We start from the raw sequence: 18,880 nt of genomic DNA on the forward strand, positions 1-18,880 counted from the left end.
AATCTATTATATCAAAGAACCAGGTTTTACTTAGAAACTGCACTCCCAATGCCTTCAGTTCTAGATGCCACCTGTGGCCCACGGTATTAATCTCAAAAGAACGAACTGGAACAAAGACATTTAGTCACAGATAAAACAGTAAGCTGAACACTAGTAAGTACCTCAGCATCTTGTAATTTTTCAATTAATTCATCTAATTCAAATGTATAGCAATGACAAAAATGTAATTCTCAACTCTTGTTCATTATTGCAATCATATCCCAGATTAAATGTTTCAGATTTCACTCACCCGAGATTTCTAATTCTGCCCAGTGAGATTTTTTCCCATTGGCTACCTCCTCTGCTGACATGATGGTATAAATTCTGCGAGGATCTGGAGGATCATATTTTTCCTTTGGCATCCCTATTAGTCTGTGAGAAAAAGGAAAAAAAATGACCAATTATTATAGTCTTATACATAAAACAGGGAGAAAAATGGGATGGTAAGTTTTCTTTTCCTTCCCCCTTACCAGGCTACCCCTAAATTCTCACTAGAAGGAAAACACACTCAAAGTAGGCTAGGCTGCAGGAATTTAGTAACAGAGGCCTCAAGGAAAATGCAAAGAAGCAGGGACACTAGACTTCACAATAAAACATGGTCATTGCTTCCCAAACATTCACTGCACCACTTCCCCTTCATTTAGCTGCTGTGCTTTCCAAGACAGACTGACCCTTTGAGAGTTTCCTCGATGGACTCTGACTGGTCTAAGAGAACGAAGGTGATTTTATCCTCCTTGCCTCGTGCCATTCAGATATTCCATGTCTAAGACAATAAGCACAAGATATTCTCCCTTTCACAGAGACTAGTTCAGAAATATCTAATAATCACTAGACTTAAGACTAATTTTACATTTATGGGAAGATAAATGTAATCTTTCTCCTATTGGTCATACATGAAAAAGAAGATAACCCCAACTACTCTTGGCAATCATTCAACAACTAAAAGGGAAGCCAGCCATAGCAGTCAGAGACTAAAAAACAGAGAAACAAAGCCAGAGTCCTGACCAAACCACGCCTGTACCACTCTTCAGCACTGGGTTTTTTGAATATACAAGCCAGTCTATTTGCTTATTGTTTAAACTGCTAGTTTTGTGTTTTCTGTTAATTGTAATCAAAAGCATCTTAATTAAGATCATATATCTTGGTTTACATGGGCCAATCTTGGTTTATATCTGTTATTCTTAGGTCACTATTAATATAATTCTCAAAAGTGTCCAATTTGGATGATGAGTTACATGGCCACCCTAATTTAAAGTAGTAGTATACTATTTTCTTTATATAATTGCAGTAGTATATTTCTTTCTATAACTGCAAAAATAACTGAACAATCATCAGTGACAACCAACTAGACATAAAACTCAAGTGTGCAATGTATGAATCAGATGACAAATGGCCATTAAAGTAACCATTCAAGAGGTCTTAAACTCCTACAAGCTATCAGTTCAGTTCAGTTCAGTTGCTCAGTTGTGTCCAACTCTTTGCAACCCCATGAACTGCAGCACACCAGGCCTCCCTGTCCATCACCAACTCCAGGAGTCCACCCAAACTCATGTCCATTGAGTCCGTGACGCCATCTAACCATCTCATCCTCTGTCGTCCCCTTCTCCTCCTGCCTTCAATCTTTCCCAGTATCAGGGTCTTTTCAAATGAGTCAGCTCTTCACATCAGGCGGCCAAAGTACTGGAGCTTCAGCTTCAACATCAGTCCTTCCAATGAACACCCAGGACTGATTTTCTTTAGGATGGACTGGTTGGATCTCCTTGCAGTCCAAGGGATTCTCAAGAGTCTTCTCCAACAGCACAATTCAAAAGCATCTATCAGTATCTGCATACTATTTATAGTTGCTTCTTTGCTCACACTTTAACACACAAAGATATACATACAGACACCAAAACCAAGCGCCTAAAACTGGGACTGTTTCCAAGTAGTTTAGAATCTCTATCTCAATGGAAGAGTTACTTTCAGATGGTCTGAAATTTGTTACACACAGAGAACAAAGAAAAACAGGAGGAATTCTATTATGTATCAAGAAATCAAAGCTAGTTTATAAGAGTACAATCAAAATTTCCCATCCCATAATTTGCTCTAGTATTTCTGAAGGAAAAACCATCATTTCTTCCCATTTACTAAAAGGAGCAAAGAGGAAGTTTTCCAGATTTTTTTCATCTGTTAACAGTAATTAGCTTCCAAACCTGGTTAAGCTCTTCAGCTCTAATCTTATCACATAACTGTGTGATACTGAAACATGTTTTATTTTCCATAAATGTCCTGGATCTTCATACAGCACAAACAGTATGATCATTTTTCACAGAGGAAAAACTTGATTTTTACCCTATGTGGCCTACGTAAAATATTTCTGAATATAAAATTTTTAGGTAATAAGGTTTTTAGAATTTCTACTATGCACCATAAGGCACATGTATCTCTGTGGGTACTCCTACATACTAATGTAAGATTCTACAAAAACACAAGATTAATAAGCAAAACCAAATCAAATGGATTCAGATCCAAAGACATGCTACAAATTCATCATCAACAATAACAATGGGTAAAACTAAGACTATGAAATTTGCAGATTATCTTTCATTAATTTTAAATCATTTTCATAAAACATAGTGCAAAAAATGGTATAGATGAACCTACAGCAGGGGAGGAAAAGCGACGTAATCATAAAGAACGGACAGGTGGAGACAATGGGGAAAAGAGGAGAGCGGGACAAATCAGGAGATTAGAACTGACATATATATACTACCATGTGTAAAACAGATAGCTGGTAGGAACCTGCTATACATACAGCACAGCGAGCTCAGCTCTGACTCTTTGCAATCCATGGACTGTAGCCTGCCAGCCTCCTCTCTCCATGAGATTTCCCAGGCAAGAATACTTGAGTGGGTTGCAATTTGCCTACTCCAGGGGATCTTCCTGACCTAGGGATCAAACTCGCATCTCCAGCATTGACAGACAGATTCTTTACCACAGAGGCACCTGCAAAACACTCCTATCACACAGTGGGCACCTAATAAGTACTTGTGGAATGATCATATGCTTTATAATCCTAAAAACTACCAGCTTTCTCCCACCTATTCCAATCAACAGTCAATGAGCCTCTAAAAATTAATCTCATGAAATGGTCATTAATCAATTTCCCTAAATAATTTAAAATCTAGAGAGGAGATTAATAGTCATCATCTCTTCTGGCCCACAAATGCTAATATCTGAAATTGCTACTATATAAGAACTATATACTTCTTTTTAAAAATTTTTTATAAGTCTCCATCTTTGTTTAAGTCTATTAAAATTTATAAAATCTGTTTATCATATCCATAAAATGCTTACCAATGTCTATAATATGTAAAAACCAAAGTACAATTAATACTTTTATATTATGTGTCAAAGGTCTCTTTTGGATTTGGTTAGGAAGTCAATAAAAATACAAGTCATTTAATCCTTCAAAATGAAACTAAATTCGGATAGTCTGATTGAAGTTAAAACACTTATTTGCATTAACTAATTTAATAGAGTCTGTAGTTTTGGTGATCACTACTGTCCTAAGCATCAGATTTTCAAACATGCTACTTAAAAACTTAGCTCAAATTTAGGAAATTGGCATTATTGAATCCTCCTATTAGGTTAGGCTTTATCTCCCCGCTCAGTTTCTCAGCACCAATCTTTCATCTTGGAGACGTATCACAAAAACCTATTTCAAAATAATTTAATGTACAAAATAACAATTCAAATATAACTTAAATCTTTAAATGTGACACTGATAATGTGCCTTCTCAACAGTCTAAGATACAGGTCAGTCCAAGGCTTAAACACTGGATGGACACGCTTCATCCAAGGAAGAGAAATGCTTTATTATTTGTAAAGTCTAACAGCTAATGCTTTTCTCTAACTTTATCAAATTGATGAAAAGGCAGGTTTTTTCAATCGGTTTTTCCAAGAATTTCTAATTTGTGCAATATCTTACATCAGTTCCCAAAGGATCATCCCCTTACATCAACCTAATTTACACTGGGGAGGGGAACCTGATAATGTAACAAAGTAAACTAAAAATCCCTTCACAACACAGCCTTTTTAACTTGCACTCTTCAATCCCATTTCAACACCACGAAAAATACTCCACGTAGCTCCCCAAATACTGACTACATAAGCTTCTTTGAACCTGCCATCCTCTCTCCTCCATTCCTTGAATCTTAGTATATCACCAATGCAGGCTTTTCAGAATCTAGTGCAAAATTCCTGAGAGCAACTGTCAGTCCTGAACAAAGAACCTGATTACTTCTTAGTTCCTACATGAACTATCCTGAAAGAGAATCATCGCCAAAGGGTGATTAATTACTACATACAGAGAAGATGTTCATTAGTTTATTTCTCAGTCTTCTTTAAAATTATGCAAAAACTTCAAGTAAACTTGTAAAATACTAACTTCATGGAAAATGTATTCCAGTCCTTTTCTGGCTAAAAGTAATACTGTACATAACACTAGGGCTACTTTGCCATAAAAAATTTACATTTCCAAAACTGTAAATAAAATACAAGATTCCTATATAACATGCTGTTCAGTGAATAGGTTGCTGCAAAATATACATGAATTACCACCAAATACACTATTGCCAAGGAACCCCAAATCTCAGGTTTTGTATCTGGGACTTGGAAAATAATGCAACATGACTCCTCCCTGCCCCATTTTCCTCCCCCACAAATAATAATCTGAGCTAAATCAGAGCAAAGTATTAAAGGCCAGAACTAAACTTCTGCTTATTTTGGTTATCTGGAGAAGCTTATTAAAAACAAAAAAAAAGCAGACTCTATAGCGCATATAAAGATATGTCATGGTGTTAAACCACAGATTCCCTCACACCACCTTCTCTAAATTTAAGGTCATTTTCTCTCAGTCTATAGTTCAGCACAGTTTCAGAAATTAATCCTACTTCATTTAGAATTCAGAATAAGAAAAAATGTTCCAACCACAAGAGAGTGCTTCACAGTGAACCAGATTTCTAACTCAATGAATCCAACCCTAAAGTATAAACCAGCAGATAGGCACTTGCAGCCACAGACAAATTAAGTCATCATCTCAACAGCAGTTTGCAAAGCAATCTTAAGATAGAGATGTAGAGTTCTCCAAGTTAAAACATGATAAAATTAAGCCTATGCTGCTTATATTTTAGAGCAAGATGTCAGTGACTTATTACATTTTACATATTCTCAGATAAATCTGTCTTCTGTCAGCATTTATTTCCAAAGGTTATGGAACACATTATTTGTTATTTATTGAATATCCACCTTGACTAACATCTGTCCTTGCCATCTGGTCTTAATCAATTAAGACCACTTTCCTCTCTGAGAAAATATGTCTACATTTACCATTTTTAATAAAGAAAAATAACCATTGCACTGCAGCACTGGAAGTTTCTATTTCCTCATCAATATCTATTTTTAAATATACACAAGTATTAATCATTACAACTGTCATACAAAATTTATACCTTGCCTGTGAGCTCAGGAGCTCACAGCTGATACTTAAAAAACAGCTCCCAGCAAATCACACTGCATAAAGTATAATCATACTGATAAAAATAAAGATTGATGGCAATCACAAGAGCTTAGAAGACACCTTGAGATAAATAACAATTTCATCCACATTCCTACTCCTCTTCTATACCAAGGGCCTCCAGATGACATTTGTCTTCAATGACATATTCAACTCAAGTCTGTAGATGACAATAATGAAACATTCAAAAAGAGCCATTCAAAATCTTCATATCTCCCAATCTGTCACCACTCTAAACAAAAACAAAATTCAAACAAAACAAAACAAAATTCAAGTTTTACAATGGTAAAGCCACCCATCATTAAGGAAAAAATTACCTTCAGACTTCTGGATTTTCCTGTTTCAGACCAGTTTAACATTTATTCAACAAACATTTACTGCAGGCCTGCTATCATCATGTACTGTATCAAGCACTAGGACTTCAACAGTGAACAAGACGAAGGGCATCCTTGCCCTCATGTAGCTTACACCATTTTCATGGTACTACATGAAAAAGAAAGTTATAAAATATTCTAATTTCAAGTAATTTCACAAAGAATTTTTCATTTCTTCTTGTTAGCACTTTTTTCCCCCCTCATCAGGTAATTGCAGTTCTCCCTATTGTCACTATGCTGAAACACACAGCTAAAGGGAGAATAAAAGATCTTTACCACAGAAGATGAGAGTAATGAATAATAGATAACCTGTAGAATGGACAAGGATAGGACTATAGAGTAGCATACCCAGGACAAGAATGGCAAGTTTTAAATGGCTTAAAATTGAGGAATATGATCAAAGATAAAAGGGTAATACACACCAGTACATTTAACTTGAGGTGATGACAGCAAATGGTTTCCTAATCCAATGATCATATTCTTTCTATGATCCTTACTGACAAACTGAATAATGAGGTAACAGTAGTCCCAAGGATTTTTCTGGTCTTTAAAAATACTAGTACTCAACATGTTTTATTTCTAGTCAGTTTATCCTTATGGATCTCCTTCATAACCAGTTATCAACCCCCCAAAATGCATCAGTATATGTAACGATAAAGCCCCTGGATGAAAATGAGACAGCCATAATGATTGTTATACTTCTTTTTTAAATGGTAATCCAAAGAAAACTTTAGGGTTCCAGAAAGATAATTTATTACTCTGTAAAGGTAAGTGTTAGGGTTAGTCTACTAAAGTACTAGGACAAGGTGGGGGAAAAGCAGAAAGAAGAAAAATATAGCCCCTTTTCTACATAGCCAGAAATTTTCTCCCACATGTGGCATACCAGAAAACAACAGCGGCAACAACATAAAACATAATTTCTAAGAGGAAAAATAAAGACCTGGAATTACAAATCTACCAAGCACTTCGAAATTTCAAAATAATGCTGTTATTAGACAAGTTTCATTTTATTTCAATAGTAATCAATTTAGACAACCAAAGCTTATGACTCTTGCCCTATCATTCCAAATTAGGTCTTGGTCTCCATCAAACAATCAGTGTCTTTAATGCTTCTTGGATTTAATGCCTCCCATTCAATATAAAGGTGCAGAATACAATTAACTATCTCAGAAAATGGGAGGTAATTAGACTAGATCAAAAATTTCAACATCAATTTTCCCAGGACTATGACTTCTCCAAAACCCTGTACCCCCCGCCGCTTTTTTTCTTCATGTAGCCTGTGTTTTCTACTTCCTCTAGTATGTACATTCTCATCTTTTTCAGTGATGTCAAGATCCTATCCATTCTTCATGGCTTATCTTTTCTCTTTTTTTCAGAATATTCCCCATCTAAAAATCACTAAGTTGACTCTAAAGTTTATGTTGAAGGACCTAGAAGAGCAAAAACACTTTGAAAAAGCAATATAAACTTGGATGCATCCACTATCTGATATCAAGCCTTAGTAGAGAGCAATGATAATCCAGACCATTTGGTACTAACAGAAAGACAGACACATATAGTTCAAAGAAACAGAACTGAGAAACCACAAATAGACCCATGCACATACAGTCAATAGACTTTCCATGAAGGTACAAAGGTAATTCAACAGAGAAAGGATAGTGGTACTCCAACAACTGGATATCCATATGCAAAAATAAAGAAGCATCAATCCACACCTTGCACCATACACAAAATTAACTTGCAAGGATCATAAGTTTAAGTGTAAAAGCAAAATCTATAAAACTTACAAAAGAAAACGTAAGAGAAAAATCTTTGTGACCCTGGATTGAGCAAATATTTCTTATATAAAACACAAAAACATGACCCATAATAGAAAAATACTAATAAACTAGATTTCTTGAAAATGTAAAACGTATGCTCTTTGAAAGAAACCTAAAAAGATATGCCCGGTGATTGAGAATTTTTGCAAAATACTTATTTGAAAAAGTACTCATGAATATATAAAGGATTCTCAAAACAAAATCGTAAGAAGCTCCAATTTTTTTTTAAGTGGCAAAAGATTTTAACAGATACTTCACCAAAGAAGATATACAGATATAAAATAAGCACATGAAAAGATGCTCAACATAAGGCATTAGGGAAATGCAACCTAAAACCACAATGAGATATCACTACACGCCTATTAGAACAATTACATTGAAAATTTAATAGTTAGGACTGACAAGGAAGCCACACACACCCCCACACATACATACATACCCCACATCCTTGTGCATATGCTTCTAAATATATATGTATTAGTATATAAATACATACAAACTTACACCCTCATATTTTACTGATGGGAAAGCACAATGGTACTGTACCACTTCAGAACACAGTTTGGTAGTTTATCATAAAGGTAAACATACATTAATAGAACCCAGAAATCTCATCCCTAGGAATGTGCCCAAGTAAAATTAAAACTTATGTTCACAAAAAACCCACACATAAATGTTTTCAGCAAAAGTTTATTTATAATCACCCAAAACTGGAAATAATACAAATGCCCTTCAACTGATGAATAAAACTGTGGTATAGCCAGACAATGAAATACTTACTACTCGGCAATAAAAATGATTGAATTACTAACACACACAACATGGATGAATGTCAAATGCACTACGCTAAATTAAAGATGCCAAACTTAAAATGCAATATTCAATAAATTTCAACATGAAAGAGGCCACATATGACAAACCCACAAAAAACATCATACTCAATGGTAAAAACCTAAAAAATTTTCCTCAAAGATCAGGAAAAAGATAAGGATGCCCACACTCTTGTCACTTTCATTCAACATGGTACTGGAAGTCCTAGCCAGTACAATTACGTAAGAAAAATAAATAAAAGGGGATCCAAATCAAAAAGAAAGTAAAACTGTTTGCAGATAACATAATATGACACATTACAAACTCAAAAGGATGTCAAATGAAACCAGTACAGTGATAGGATACAAAACCAACACATACAAATCTGTTGTATTTCTATACACTAATAAAAAGCTGCAGAGAAATTAGGGGGAAACCCCATTAATATTTGCATCAAGGAGAATAAAATACTCAGGAATACTTTCACCATGGTAAAAAAAAGACCTGTACACTGAAAACTGTGAGACACTGATGAAGGAAATTAAAGAAGACATGAAGAGATGAAAAGATGTTCTATGCTTATGGATTGGAAGAATACTGTTAAAATGTCCATACTACCCAAAGCAATCTGCACATTCAACGCAAACCCTACCAAAATTCCAGTGACATTTTTGACAGAAATAGAACAAACAATCCTTAAATGTGCACGAAACCACAAAAGACCAGAGAAGCCAAAAAAATTTAGAGAGAACAAAGCTGGAGGCATGATGCTTCCTGATTTTATACTATATTACAAAGTTGGTGGTGGTGGCAGTTTAGTCGCTCAGTCGTGTCCAACTCTTTGCAACCCCATGGACTGTAGCCCACCAGGCTCCTCTGTCCATGGGATTCTCCAGACAAGAATACTGCAGTGGGTTGCCATTTCCTTCTCCGTATTACAAAGCTACAATAGTCAAAATAGCAGGATTTTGGCATAAGAACAGAGATCAGTGGGACACAACAGAGAGCCAGAAATAAACCCACAAACATATGATCAATTAATTTATAACAAAGGAGCCAAGAATATACAATGGGAAAGGACAGTCTCTTCAATTAACAGTGTTGCTAAAATTGAAGAACCACACGCCAAAAAAAAAAAGAATGAAAAGAAACTGAATTGAATCCTTTTCTTATGCCATATGTAGAAGTCAACTCAAAATTAAAGACTTGAATGTAGACTTGAAACCATAAAACTAGAAGAATACACAGGGGGTAAAAAACTGCTTAACATTGGTCTCAGTAATGACTTTTTGAATTTGACACAAAAGCAAAGGCTACAAAAGCAAAAATAAACATATCGGACTACATCAAACTAAAAAACTTCTGCCCAGTAAAGAAAACCATCAACAAAATGAAAAGACAACCTTACAGAATGGGAGAAAGTATTTGCAAATCATATATCTATAAGGGGTTCATATCCAAAATATGTAAAGAACTCACCACTCAATGGCAAAAAAAAGTACAATTAAAAAACAGGAAGCCCTCCCTACCAAAACGAACAAAGTATCTGAATAGACATTTTTCTAAAGAAAATATACAGATGGCCAACAGGTACACTGATAGGCATTTCCCTGATGAGTAGGGGCTCAACACCACTAATCATCAGGGAAATGCAGATCAAAACTACAACGGAATATCAACTTACACCTGTTAAAATGGCTGTTATTAAAAAGACCAGATAAATGGTGAGAAAGTGGAGGAAAAGGGTGAACCTGTGTGTACTGTTAGTGATAATGTAAACTGGTGCAGCTGCTATGGAAAATAATAAGAAGGTTCTTCAAAAAATTAAAAAACGTAACTACCATATAAACTAGCAACTCCACTTCTGGGTATTTATCCCAAGAAAACAACATTACTATCTAGAAATGACATCTGCACTCCAAGGCTCACCGCAGCATTATTTACAACAGCCAAGACAGTATAAACAACCTATATGCCCATCAACAGACAAATGAATAAAGAATATGTGATATAAACACACAATGAAATATTTTCAGCCATAAAAAATAAGGAAATCCTGTCATTTGCAAACAGATCTGAAGACACTATGCTAAGTGAAGTAAGTCAGAGAAAGAAAAACATTGTATGATCGCACTCATACATGAAAGCCAAAACAAACAAACACACACAGGCATAAGATACAGAGAACAGACTGGTGGCCGTCAGAGGTGGTGATGCGGGGAAGTAGGTGAAATGAGTGAGGGGAATCAAAAGATAGAAACTTCCAGTTAAAAAACAAATAAGTCCTGGGGATGTAATGCATAACATGGTAACTACAGTTAACAATACTGTACTGTATATTTGCTAAGAGAAGTTGCTAAGAGAGATCTTAAAAGTTACCATATACACAAACAAAAAAAATGTGTGGAGGTGATGGATGTTAACTAGATCTTTCTCACTGCAATTATTTCACAGTATATACATATATCAAATCATTATGTTGCATACCTAAAACTTACAATATTATGTGTCAATTGCACCTCAATTTTTTAAAAGCTATGTAGTATACAAATCAATTTATATGATATTCCAGAATAATTGAACCTATGGGAACAGAAAACTGGTTAATGGTTGCCAAGGGTTAAGGGTGGAGGGATGGATGGACTATAATGAGGATAAGGGAATTTTTGTGTGTGATTATGTGAACTAGACATACTGGTTAATCTATAATTACTCATAATATCATCATCAGAAATACACTCAGGAAACAAAACAGTTTAAGCCTTCTTGTCTCTTGGTAAAGCAAAACAATCTGGGGGAAATTGCTTTCCCATTCAAAACACCACTTAAATGGGTATAAACCAAAAATAAACAGAATATGTGTTCCCTATCTCTAGCTTCACCTCAAGGCATTTATAAATGTTAGCCTAAAAATAGGATAAATGGACTTCAGCAAGTCAAATCACAAAAATTAAGTCCATAGCATTTTGTGAACTCTTAGTAACAATATCAAAGAGTTATAATAAGTCAACTTCATTATTAAGTAATAAATGTTATCAGAGCTTATGTGACCTGGGCCATTTGAAAAGGAAATCGCTCCCCCACCACTCCCCAACCAAATCTTCTAACACACGTGCGCACACACAGTACAGGGGGATTATAAGCAGTTCAGGGTTGCTAAAAATATCACTGTAGGAATGGAGAGATGGTGCTATACAGGTGGGCGGAGGAAAGATCACAGAAAGTTCAAAAATCTGTTTATGCTTTCCTACAGATCATTTTCCTAATATGAAAAACGGCCAACCATGACAGACTCTAATAATAAACATGACACTATCAATCCTGGTTGCCTCCTTCATGCATTCTGTTTTACTTTCTTCTGCTCAACAGCATTTCTTCTAGGGGACCTATATCCTCTACTGATTCAGCTGTCAGTCTTAAACTATACACATGTCAAACTATAAACTTGTTTTAGAAAATTAAAATAAATAATAAAATGCATAAATTATCTTAAAAATGTATAAAGGCCTTAAAAACCTTGTATAGTATTAGTCACTCAGTTGTGTCCGACTCTTTGCAACCTCATGGACTGTAGCCCTCCAGGCTCCTCTGTTCATGGAATTTTCCAGCCAAGAATACTGGAGAGAGTTGCCATTCCCTTCTCCAGGGGATCTTCCCAACCCAGGGATCAAATCTGGGCCTCCTGCATTGCAGGTGTATTCTTTACTGTCTGAACCATCAGGGAAGCTGTATAACAAAAAAAAAGTTATAGCCCAAAGGTCAAGCAACACAGAATTTAATATACATTGAGAACAATCAACAGTTAATAATATAAAATTCTAGCCAGCACCTACTTTTGTTTAAGTATAAAATTACCACACAGAAAACTTCTTCTATTTAAAGTATCTTCTAGAAAAGGAAGAAACTATATAGAAACAGACTATGTTAGAGATCTAGTTAAGTGCCCTCCTTTTACAAATTAGAGACTGAGACTCAATTTTAATAAGTAATCTGTCCAAGACACATCTCAATGGCAGAAGAAGGACTGATTCCTCAACCTGACTTTTATCTGGGCTCTTGTTTACAGTATCTGTGGTCTCTCATTTTATGACTTAATCATATTATTTATTCACTACATTTTTAAATTTGGAAAATTAACGAGTAATGAAATGTCATCTATCCAACAATTATCTAGTTTTTCTCAAAAATGAGCATAAAAAGAACAGAATGCAGTTCATAACATTAGAACACTTGCTTAATTTCATTAAGAACTTTACACAGGAAAAAGTTCACTTTTACATAGAATTTAGTTTGGCCAACAAAAACCTTACATAAAAGTCACAAACTTTAAAACCTCTTTAATCTATATCACAGTAACTTCATATGTTGCAAAACAGTGTTCTATAATCTTGACATTTTCTTCAGATAGCCAGTTTTCCTGTTTTAGCTGCCAAAGACTTCAATCTCCCTAGAGTTTGTTGTTCTTATAACTCAAGGAGAGTTATCTTTGAATGTAGTTTAAAGACTCTGCCAAAGATGTTCCTTATTTGCCTCTTGTCTGCAGTAAGAATGCTCAATCTGTAAAACTTGTCTCATAGTCTACATCCTTATATGACCCATATGAAATATAAAATATTCTTATTTCTTCCCATCATAAAAGCAGACTACAGAACAATATTTGACTGTTACACATTTAACCCAAGGGTTTCAGAATGCACAATTATAATCACTAGTGTAGTAAACAGATTCAGTTAGTCTAAGACCCAATTCTTTTTTTAATAACATAACCACATTTACTTAAGAATGCATTCCAATATCAAATGGCAAAGTTGAACAATACAAAATCAAGATCATTTTTGTACCAACCAAATAAAGACCCAATCCTAAAATGTGCACTCATATTCTTCTTTGAAATTGAGAGAATACACTTAAATGAGACTATCTCAAAACGCAGAATTCTTTAGGGTCAGCAACTAACCTATATTCTAGCTCTAAAATAAATCCTTTTTTCAGGTTTTGAAAATAAATGTAATGTAGAAATCCAGATTTAGATTACTGCATCCAAAATAATGATTTTATGCCACAGAACAAATGCAACAAAATCTCAAGCTTATGCCCTCAAGGGTTAATTTAAAATTCCCACTTAACGACAGTTGACTGTAATTTTAGAAATGCTTCATTACTGGCTGTCACAGCAAATTTCTATTCAAAAACTTCAAAATTAACATATACTTAATGAAAAACACTATAATCTAATGTATACATAAACTGCTGCATTAAAAATGCCATATGGTTTCTAAATTAATACTTATTTAATGAAAACACTGTAATTTAATTGTCTACAGAGACATATGAAATACAGGATGAAAAAGAGCTACAGCAGTCCGAGTCCATAGAACTGAGGGAGGCAAATGAATTGCCTCAGGGGAGGTTTTCTCTACAACTCAGTTTCTTCATGATTCTCTTTGAAGAGGGAAAGTTAAGAGTGCGAGAAATATAACTATTAAATAATAAACCCCCATGTTCTCAGGAGTCAATTGCAAAGTGAATAATTCCAAAGTGAAAATGGACTCTCCAATGATGGTTAGGAAGTGATGCTAGTCATCCCAAAACGGTGACCAAAAATTTGTACAATAGTAACCAAAACATCATATATTCTATACAATCTTGGTAAAAGTAACTTTAACTGACTTTCATTGTTTGTTATCCTTGTTTTTAAAAACTAGTCTCTAGTAAAACCAGTAGCTCTTTTACATTGATAACAGCCTGTTATAAGTTTCCTTTAATAAATAAATGCCTTAAAATCCCATTATTTACTTTCAAAAAACACATGATATTCAAATAATGGCAAAATGCATGAAGTATAAATACTACAGAAACTGGTCTACCCACAACTCTGTCATTTGGTCCTATCCCCTAACATTTGTGCCAATCTATAATTCTATTAATAAATAATTCTAAAGAATAACATTAAGTTATAATCAGTATAGAGTGGATGTTTATTCTTTATAGCCTAACCAGAAAGTTGGTAATCTACATTTGGCAAAGAGTACCTCTAAAAATCTGAACAGTCTACTCTCCAACTGTGGAAGAGCAGTAAATAAAGTTTTAAAAAATTTTTGAACACTTAAATCTTTGGGAAAACATCAAGATGTACTGCTAACTGAAAACAAAACCTGACTCCATATGGCATAATCCTATCTTGGTAACAAAACAATGTGTATATAATCTGTACCAATGTGTAGAAAAATATCTAAAACAATAACAGAATATAAGTAATTTAATTTTTCTTATTTAGTTACATTCTCTATGACAAATATAAAATACATAACAAAGGGCTTCCCTGGTGGCTGCAACAGTAAAGAATCTGCCTGCAATGTGGGAGACCCAGGTTTGACCCCTGGATCAGGAAGATCCCCTAGAGAAGGGAATGGCCTGGTGAGCTACAGTCCATGAGGTAGCAAAAGAATTGGACACAACTAAGCAACTAACACATTTTCTATGACAAAAGGACTTCTTAAAAATTATTAATAAACTTTATCTTTAGGGCAAATTTAGGTTCATAGTTGAGTTTCCCTGGTGACTCAGTGGTAAAGAATCTGCCTGGCAATACAGGAGAAACAGGCTCAATCCCTGGATCAGAAGATTCCCCCAGAGAAGGAAACAGCAACCCACTACAGTATTCTTTTTTTTTTTTTTAATTAGTTGGAGGCTAATTACTTCACAACATTTCAGTGGGTTTTGTCATACATTGATATGAATCAGCCATAGATTTACACGTATTCCCCATCCCGATCCCCCCTCCCACCTCCCTCTCCACCCGATTCCTCTGGGTCTTCCCAGTGCACCAGGCCCGAGCACTTGTCTCATGCATCCCACCTGGGCTGGTGATCTGTTTCACCATAGATAGTATACATGCTGTTCTTTTGAAACATCCCACTCTCACCTTCTCCCACAGAGTTCAAAAGTCTGTTCTGTATTTCTGTGTCTCTTTTTCTGTTTTGCATATAGGGTTATCGTTACCATCTTTCTAAATTCCATATATATGTGTTAGTATGCTGTAATGTTCTTTATCTTTCTGGCTTACTTCACTCTGTATAAGGGGCTCCAGTTTCATCCATCTCATTAGGACTGGTTCAAATGAATTCTTTTTAATGGCTGAGTAATATTCCATGGTGTATATGTACACAGATGGCTAACAAACACATGAAAAGATGCTCAACATCACTCATTATTAGAGAAATGCAAATCAAAACCACAATGAGGTACCATTACATGCCAGTCAGGATGGCTGCTATCCAAAAGTCTACAAGCAATAAATGCTGGAGAGGGTGTGGAGAAAAGGGAACCCTCTTACACTGTTGGTGGGAATGCAAACTAGTACAGCCGCTATGGAGAACAGTGTGGAGATTTCTTAAAACTCTGGAAATAGAACTGCCATATGACCCAGCAATCCCACTTCTGGGCATACACACTGAGGAAACCAGATCTGAAAGAGACACGTGCACCCCAATGTTCATCGCAGCACTGTTTATAATAGCCAGGACATGGAAGCAACCTAGATGCCCATCAGCAGATGAATGGATAAGGACAAAAAATAAACTCAAAATGGATTAAAGATCTAAATGTAACACCAGAAACTATAAAACTCCTAGAGGAGAACATAGGCAAAACACTCTCCGACATAAATCACAGCAAGATCCTCTATGACCCACCTCCCAGAATATTGGAAATAAAAGCAAAACTACACAAATGGGACCTAATGAAACTTAAAAGCTTTTGCACTACAAAGGAAACTATAAGTAAGGTGAAAAGACAGCCCTCAGATTGGGAGAAAATAATAGCAAATGAAGAAACAGACAAAGGATTAATCTCAAAAATATACAAGCAACTCCTGCAGCTCAATTCCAGAAAAATAAATGACCCAATCAAAAAATGGGCCAAAGAACTAAACAGACATTTCCCCACTACAGTATTCTTGCCTGGGGAAACTCCATGGACTGCTACAGTCCATGGGGTCACAAAGAACTGGACACAACTTAGCACACACATAGCTAGGTTCATAGTAAAACTGAACAGAAAGTATTGAGCTCCCATATATTCCTGTCCCCACACAGCATAACCATCCAAAACATTTGCTATAATCAATGAACCTATGCTGACACATTATCAAAGCTTATAGGTTACAACAGGGTTCCCTCTTGCTGTTTGACATGTGTATGATGACAAGAATCTACCAGTGTAGCTCCATGAAGAACAGTTTCACTGTCTGAACAATTCTCTGTGCTCTGCTTATTCATCCCTTCCACTGGCAACCACTGATCTTTTTAACTGTCTCCATGGTTTTATCTTTTCTAGAATGTCATATAGCAAGGAGAGCAAACCAGTCAATGCAAACTAAAAGAAATCAATCCTGAATATTCACTGGAAGGATTGATGCTGAAGCTTCAATACTTTGGCCACCTAATGTGAAGAGCTGACTCACTGGAAAAGACCCTGAAGCTGGGGAAGACTGAAGGCAGGAGGAGAAGTGGGTGGCAGAGAATGAGATAGTTGGATGGCATCAGACTCAATGGACATGAGTTTGCACAAACTCTGGGAGATAGTGAAGGACAGGGAAACCTGGTGTGCTACAGTCCATGGGGTCGCAGAGTCACACACCACTTAGCAACTGAACAACAATACAGATGGAATCATATAGTATACAGCCTTTTCAGATTGGCTTCGTTCACTCAGTAATATGCATCTAAGGTTCCTCCATGTCTTTCGTGGCTTGATAGGCTCATTGCTTTTTAGTGCTGAATAATATTTCCATTGTCTGGATGTGCCACAGTTTACTTATCCACTCACCTACTGAAGGGTATCTGGTTGCTTTCAAGTTTTGGCAATCTTGAATAAAGACTGTTATAAGTATCCATGTGCCAGTTTTTGGGTAGCTGTTAGGTTTTTAATTCATTTGGGTAAATATCAAACAGCATGACTCCTGGCTGGATCATATGAGGATATATTTACTTATATAAGAAACTGGGCTTCCCAGGTGGCACTAGTGGTAAAGAACCGACCTGACAATGCAGGAGACATAAGAGACCTGGGAAGACTGCCTGGAGGAAGACATGGCAACCCACTCCAGTGTTCTTGCCTAAAGAATCCCACAAACAGAGGAGCCTGGTGGGCTACAGTCCATGGGTCACAAGGAGTCAGACATGACTGAAGTGACTTAACATGCATGCATATAAGAAACTGCCAAATAGTCTTCTTTCCAAAGTGGCTGAACCAATTTGCATTCCCAACAGAAATGGAAGATCTTAGTTCCCCAACTAGGGATTGAAACCATGTCCCCTGCATTGGAAGGTGGAGTCTCAAGAACTGGACCATCAGGGAAGTCCTACAAAGAGTTTTTAATTACAAATTTCAAAGGCACCTAACATGTATTTGAAGGTATATGTAAAACTTTCACATTTTATAAAACAGTATTTTTCATAATTCTGATAATAACCTACCTCACACATTTTCAATGCTCATAAAGTTGTATCTTACGTAAAGATATCTGCAAAAATATCAAGATAATGAGCTCCTATTGTAAAATACAAAGATTAACAAAACAAGAAATAAAACCCTGCCAAATAAGAAAGGTAATTTAAGAATACTGAGGTTCACAAAATTAATGAGTCATGTAAAGAGATCACTGTCCAGCAGTATATGCAAGCCATTTCTATGCTTAACATTTTTTTTTATTATAAGCCTAAGACTATAAATGCATACTATGGCACATAATTTAGCTAAAGTTTGTTCATCCTTTGCACCCATATTTTTCTAAATTTTTTTTCTATTTTTTGGTTAAGGAGATTAATCTGATTTTGCTTGGTATTATTTAAACTACAAATGCAAGATATTCTCTTCTATCAATCACACATATACACAACATAATACTAATATTTTAAAAACTATTTGGCATTAAGAAAAATGTTCTAAGTCAAACCACACCTAAAAGAAATGCTAGTTGTTTTTTAATTTATAGATTCAAAACCATATTTTTCCCAGAAAATGAACACATGCCTGAGGCATAAAGATCATATTCAAATGTATGTGTAAAAACTGACTGCTAATAACACTTTACAATGTATTTATTGAGTTGTTCAATAATTTTAATTCAAATAAATTACCTTGCATTACTGTTCTTTTTGAAATCCCTTTTAAAGGTCACTTATGAATACCTAAAGACAACAGACTACCTTCAAGCAGAAAGTTCCTTTCTTACAGCAGGAAATACTGGTTTCCCCAACCACCTCTGAGAATAAAGT

The 18,880-nt window shown here is 35.5% G+C and overlaps 1 protein-coding gene across 4 annotated transcripts in view; it reads right to left on the bottom strand.

The window, feature by feature from the left end:
* CNOT6L (CCR4-NOT transcription complex subunit 6 like) overlaps positions 1-18,880 on the bottom strand; it is a 113,617-nt gene that overhangs the window by 66,402 nt on the left and 28,335 nt on the right. For 3 of the 4 annotated variants that reach the window (XM_043447705.1, XM_043447703.1, XM_043447704.1), the window contains exon 2: positions 290-411. In XM_043447705.1, coding sequence (XP_043303640.1) covers positions 290-401 — 112 coding nt within the window. In that variant the 5' untranslated portion in view covers positions 402-411. Of the gene's footprint in view, positions 1-289; positions 414-18,880 lie in introns of those variants that run through there. The other variant, XM_043447706.1, reaches the window with a different exon arrangement.

This window comes from Cervus canadensis, chromosome 26, assembly GCF_019320065.1.
Source record: "Cervus canadensis isolate Bull #8, Minnesota chromosome 26, ASM1932006v1, whole genome shotgun sequence".
Taxonomy (NCBI): domain Eukaryota; kingdom Metazoa; phylum Chordata; class Mammalia; order Artiodactyla; family Cervidae; genus Cervus; species Cervus canadensis.